Source organism: Melozone crissalis, unplaced genomic scaffold (assembly GCF_028551555.1).
Source record: "Melozone crissalis strain CALT ecotype California unplaced genomic scaffold, PUWL_Pcris_2 ptg000033l_1, whole genome shotgun sequence".
Classification (NCBI taxonomy): domain Eukaryota; kingdom Metazoa; phylum Chordata; class Aves; order Passeriformes; family Passerellidae; genus Melozone; species Melozone crissalis.
Window position 1 is genome coordinate 4,183,901 of NW_026535811.1, and position 6,000 is coordinate 4,189,900.

A 6,000-nucleotide genomic window follows, 5' to 3' on the forward strand; every position below is an offset into this window, starting at 1 on the left:
AACAGTTGCAATGAAAATCCATGTAATTTCTGATCTGCACCTGCCTTTCCCTCAACAAAATAGCTGATTTGGTCACTCCACGCAGCACCTAACTTATTTCCAAGACAATCTACTTGTCCTTCAAATTTGATTAAAATTACCCACCAGATTCAAAAGGTGCTAGAACAGTGAAGAACCAGAACCACAGTACAGGCTAAAAGCAGCTATTAATATATTAGAACAGAATTTTGCTGTTTTGAAAAGGGATGTAACACTTCATTATTTAAATGCCACTTACCAACAGGCTAGCTCTCACATGTAGATGGCTCAGAAATACCAACTAAAATTAAAAATATATAAATTGAAACATAATTAATGTATTTTTGGCCCTTCAGCTAGAGGGTCTAAGCAACACAGATAGATAATGGGGTTTTTTAAGAATCCAAGTACATTGCAAAACAACTGCAACTAATTACTCATTGCTCAGAATGCATACATATATGTCCGTGTGTATAGATGTATATTCAGACATACATAGACACACAGAGGTGTGTTTTGAGAGTCCCCAAGGATGGAGATTGCAAAGCCTCTCTGAGCCCAACCTGACCCAGCACCTGACTGTTCTGCCCCAGATTTTCTCTCTTATCAATCTCTCTTTCCTATTGGAAAAAAATATATTTGCTAGGAATGCCCCAACGAAGGCAGGAATAATCAATCTGACTCCATGTTCTCAGAAGGCTAATTTTTTATTTTATAATACTATATTAAAGAATACTAAACTATACTAAAGAATACAGAAAGCATACTTACAGAAGGCTAAAAAGATAATAATGAAAACTCCTGACTCTTTCCAGAGTCCTGACACAGCTTGGCTGTAACTGGCCAAAGAGACAAAACAACTCACAGCAGAATCCAATGAAACAATCACCTGTGGGTGAACAATCTCCAAACACATTCCACATGAGCACAACACAAGAGAAGCAAATGAGATAAGAATTTGTTTTCCTTTTCTCTGAGGCTTCTCAGCTGCTTAGGAGAAAAATCCTGGGTGAAGGGATTTTTTTCAGAGAATGTGAATGCCACAGGAAAGAGAACCTGGACCCAATATTTCATGTGCATTCCAAGTGCTGGAGAGAGGGGATGGTCCCTGTGTCCCATGTGTCTGCACCCCACAGCTAAACCAAAGCAGCTGGCATTTCCAAAACAGATACTCACTGATATGTTCCATTATTTCATTGTGAAGTGATGTTAAAAATTACATCTGATACTCTTCTGAAGCATGACAAAACATTAAACATCTGGGCTGTTATAACCCAGGGAGAGCAGAGCAGGAGAGGCAGATTCATTCAATCCCTGCAGGCATCCTGGTGAACCCCAGCACACAAATTCAGCAAACAGTCCTTGTGGAATGGAAAACTTGTAAAACTCTTTGTCCAGTTTCTTTGCACCACTCTTGGATGGCAAATGTATCAGTGCATGAGGCTGGTGACCCTCTGACTGTGCACATCAGGGTCTTTTCATCTGTGGAACATGCACTGTTCTTTATTCCAAGAAAAAACCTTCTCCTGCTAAGGCACAGTGATGGGTACGAGGGAAGGGGATAAGGCGGGAAGAATCCAGGAATTTTACACCAATGTATTTATTTTTTTAAAAAATCACACAAGAAAGCACTACATGCCACGACTGGTGAAGAGTTTGGCTTGTCAATGGTAAACAAACAGACCCTCTCTAATGGCAACATCAGAGACCCCCTGCTTTGATACTGACATTATGTAGCAAGCACAGAAACAGAAAAGGACACAAATAATATATATTTTTAAGTAAAATATATTTTACCACTAGATGTCCCTGTTAGAAAACTCTAATTTTGCACAAAGCTGTGTGGGAAACAGGGCAAATCACCTGAATTAGTGTTAAAGCTGCTGGCACAGGCTTGTAAAACCTTCAAAAGCTGAAGTGCCTAAGTGACAGAAGCAGTGAGTATTGCTAACAACCATGAAAGATAAAGGTAAGGGTTTAGCCTGTTCTTTCTGAGTACTGCTACCAGCTGAGATACAGCACTAAGATATGTTAAGTGCTGCATTTAGTATGCTGCTGTATTTCAGATATGTATTTAGTGGGAGAGCAAATGGCAGAAAGGTGCAGTTCTCTTTAAAGCAGCCAGCATAAGGCAGATGCTAGAAGCTGCCACTTAAACATGGTGACAGCCACACCACTGCCTTTCCCACACCTGCCCTGAATATCTAACACAGTTCATTTTGACCACAACTGATTTAAACAAAGATCCCTGGGAAGAGATGTCAACAAGTATCAGAACTGAGCTGACTTCAAGTTTCTGGATTCCCCACACATCAGCTAATTTTAAGCTTGAATTTACTAAGAAAAAGCATGGCACACCCCTAGTTTAAAGTAACTGCAGTGTCATTGCAGAGTTTTGTGTTAGCTGTTTTTCCTAACAGTGATGTTTTGTCAACTACATTATTAATGTTTGTTTCAGCTCTTTGGATGGCTGCAGTTGAAACTCACCTGTCCCTACAAGCAGCCCATGAACGAGGACATCAGAGAGAAATTAGACAGCTCAGTTTTGAAAGCTGCAACATTTCCACAATTTCAGTGAATGGAAACACAGCTCTCCCTTGTCCATGCACAGGCTAATCATTTAAAAGTGCCTGTGCTTGTTGTCATGACAGGCACGTGATGGCACAATCTCCTGAACTCTGCTCGTGCCAGCTGTGAGACCTGCCTGTTCCACACCAGCTGGCCTTTGCTCCCCCTCTTCCATGAGGCCACCCCTGTGTCTCCTCCACTTCATTGTCCACCTACTCATAATGACCAAATTATCACACCTTGGAGGAAGTCTCACCGCCTCAATTCATCCCACTGCTGCAGCTGGGTTTTGCTGAGGAAGCTGTAGCACTTTGCCCTTCCCCAGCAATGAGGAGAAAGGCAGCTCCAGCTAGGAAAAGGCAGAGAAAGCCTTTCTCTGACTTATCTCAGGCACAGACACCTTTCAGACCCGGAGACCAGCTGCAAACACCTGGAAAATCCTTACCACTCCCCAGAGAGCGAGCAACAAGAACGATCAGAAGAGGTGGAGTCTCGAGTTTGCAAATCAGAGCCCAAATGAAGTGGTTTTAATCTCTTGGTGGGAAAGAGGGGAGGAAGAATCCTGTCAGAACCAGAACGGTGTGCAGGAGAGAACCAGGTCCGGTTTTGTGACAGGACAAGGGCTGTGGGGCTATCCTGCAATCTCTGACCCTGCAGGTCGGAATTTGTAACAGGACCAGGGATACAGAGCTGTCCTACAACCTCTGCTCGGAACCCTGAAGCCAAAGCCATGTGTGATACGGAAACTCGCGTTTAACCCGCAGTCTCAAAACCTCCTCCCTGTTCCCCATCACGGGATGTGTCAGAACACCCACAGAATCCCAGGGCTGTTCCTGTTTCGGCTTTGCAGAGGAACGCGGTCCCGCAGCCGCCCGGGGGAGGCTCGGCCGGGTTCGAGGAGCCGGGGCCCGGCACAGCCCCGCTCCGCCCGGGCCTCCGCAGCGCCCACCGGGGACCCGCGGCCCCGCCGCCCCCTTACCCAGCTCGGTGCCCGGGTTCCGGCCGGCCATGGCCCCGCTCTCCGCCCCCGGAGCTCCGGGCAGGCTGCGGGCCCGCCCCGCTCGGGCAGGAAGCGGCGGGGCCGGGCCGGGCGCGGAGCTGCGCCGCCGCCACGTGGGGACCGCGCCGGGCCGGCTCGGCCGCGCCTCGGCCCTGCTGCTGCGGGCATGTTCCTTTCCTCAGGGATATTCCACTCCTTTGGAAAGGCTGAACCTGCTCTTGGGGATGAGTCAAGGCACTGTTCAGTGTCTTCGTGTTGGTTCAAGGAGGAGCTGGTGCCGCACGTACACACGGGGTTAACAAACCTGCCAACCTGTAAAACTTCTAGTGGTACCCATAGAATGAAATTCTGGTGACAAAGCCACTGAAAACGTCATGGCCTTTACATTTTTTCCAGATCTGGAAAAAAAAGCCCACAAATTCTCCTGAAAAATATGATGCACATTGTTAATATTGACGTTTAGATGAAACAGTTTCCAACTTAAAGAAACCTCAAACTCACAACAGCATCGGGTAAAGCAGGGAAGGGCCATAGCTCTGAAACATGAGGACACTTTTCCTTTTTGCTTTTCCCATACCAAAACTGCATGTGTGCTTTGAGAAGCAAAGGTTTGAAAGACTCTCTAGAAGTATAGATACCATTTGCACTGTGTACTTTAGCAGTCCAAAAATTACAAGCTTTCAAGTACTTGTGGCGGTGCATCCTCCTCCTCCTCTTCCTTTTCCAGGCCACAGTGTCATCTAAGAAATACTTGTGATGCCTTGGCCTTGACAAACAGCACTGGGCTCAGCTCCTCTCGAGCTCATCAGAAATACTGTCTGCTTCCAGGAACTGCTGCTGTCTAGGGAGCTCTTGTTTTCTTTAGGAACAGCCTTGGAAATTATTTTTCCTTGGAAATTAATTTTCTTGCCCGAACAGCACATCCCTGTTCCCACACTTTCACACTTTCTAACTGTGCCTGGGATGAAACACTGTTACCTTAGATATCTAAGTAAGTTAGGCTTGTAAGTAAGGTTAAGTCCTAAATTAGGTTGAATGCTGTTAGGTATTATTCCTCTGTTAAATTGTTATGGTAAATTTTTAAGTTAGGTTTAAGTTAAGCACTGTTCCTGTTAAATTGTTAGGATTAAGGTACAAGTTAACATTACTGTTGAGTGCTGGTAAAGCCTAAAAGCTTATTTCTTTTTATTCTCACTATCCTTTTGCCACTTACACACATCCCTCTTAACAGTACTCAGGTTATTTCTGTTTTGATTGCCTAGATTTTGTTTGGTTTTGTTGTTGCTTGTTTTTCCTTGCTGTTCTTTAACTGTCCTGTAAGTAGTAAAGTGAATCTTGCCCATGAACTTTGCTGTCCTGTCGCTTAATATTAAATCTGGGTTTTGCTAATACCCTTACTGGTGATTTGTCAAACACTTGCTCGTAACAGTCCTTTAGTTTTCTTGGGAGTTTTTCATTTCTTCCAGTATTTTAGTAGCCATTACTAAAGTATTAAGTTTCTATGACTATTATCTGTTTAATTTTTATGCATCCCTTAATGTAGAATAAGGGTCATGGTTTTCTGGTGAACTTGGGAACAACTAGGTTAACAGCTGAACTTGAGGTTAAAGGTTTTCTTCATTTCTGAGATTCTATTTCAGACCTCCCTATGAAATGCTATAGAACCTACTGCAAATATGGAATAAAATCCACAGCATGCAAGAAGTTGCTCCATGGAGCAAGGTGTTCAAAAACGCTCATTTTAAACACATCCAATTTCTAAATTAAAATTTTTATGCTCAGTACTAGATATGTAGTCCTCATAAGCCTTAGTGGAATTAGCAAGGCTGAACCATTTAGCTGTAAATCAGAGCTGCTTGTTTTTAGAATAAAATTCAAATAGGTAATTGCAAATAGGTATAGCCTGCAAAAACAGGACAGTAAGGACAGGTATGAATATGGAAAAAAAAAAAAAGGTGTGTGAATAAATACACCTCACAGAATGCATTATGTAAAGCTTTCAGCATAACATTAAAGGAAATGACAAGTGGAAGAATGGCAATTATTTTCTTTAATGAAGAAAATATGATTTGTAACCTTGAAAGAGTAACTTTTTTATCCAGTCTGGAGGACTAAACCCAAGCTTTACACAGATTTGCAGCCAGCCTCTGATATTTTCATGTACAACCAAATACTTTAGGCAGCACGTTTAATTTAGGAATTTTCACTGTTTTTCTTTTTAGAGACTCATGTTTACATTCAAACTTGAAAGAATAAAAAAAGATACAAAGCTTACAGATCAAAGAACTTGCCACCCTCTGTACCAACACTAAAACATTCTTTTGCTTTCTCTCTGTATAGTACAAACCCAAGATGCCAAGGATTACGTGATTAATGCAGTTGCTTTTCCACTTCATGAACCCAACGCTCAAAAG

At 43.1% G+C, this 6,000-nt stretch overlaps 1 protein-coding gene across 1 annotated transcript in view; it reads right to left on the reverse strand.

The window, feature by feature from the left end:
• The window catches only part of DERA (deoxyribose-phosphate aldolase), a 42,789-nt gene extending 39,159 nt beyond the window's left edge, over positions 1-3,630 (reverse strand). The window contains exon 1 of the mRNA XM_054282177.1: positions 3,566-3,630. Within this exon, the coding sequence (XP_054138152.1) occupies positions 3,566-3,596 (31 nt within the window). The 5' untranslated portion in view covers positions 3,597-3,630. The remainder of the gene's footprint in view (positions 1-3,565) is intronic.
• Between the last annotated feature and the right edge of the window lie 2,370 nt (positions 3,631-6,000).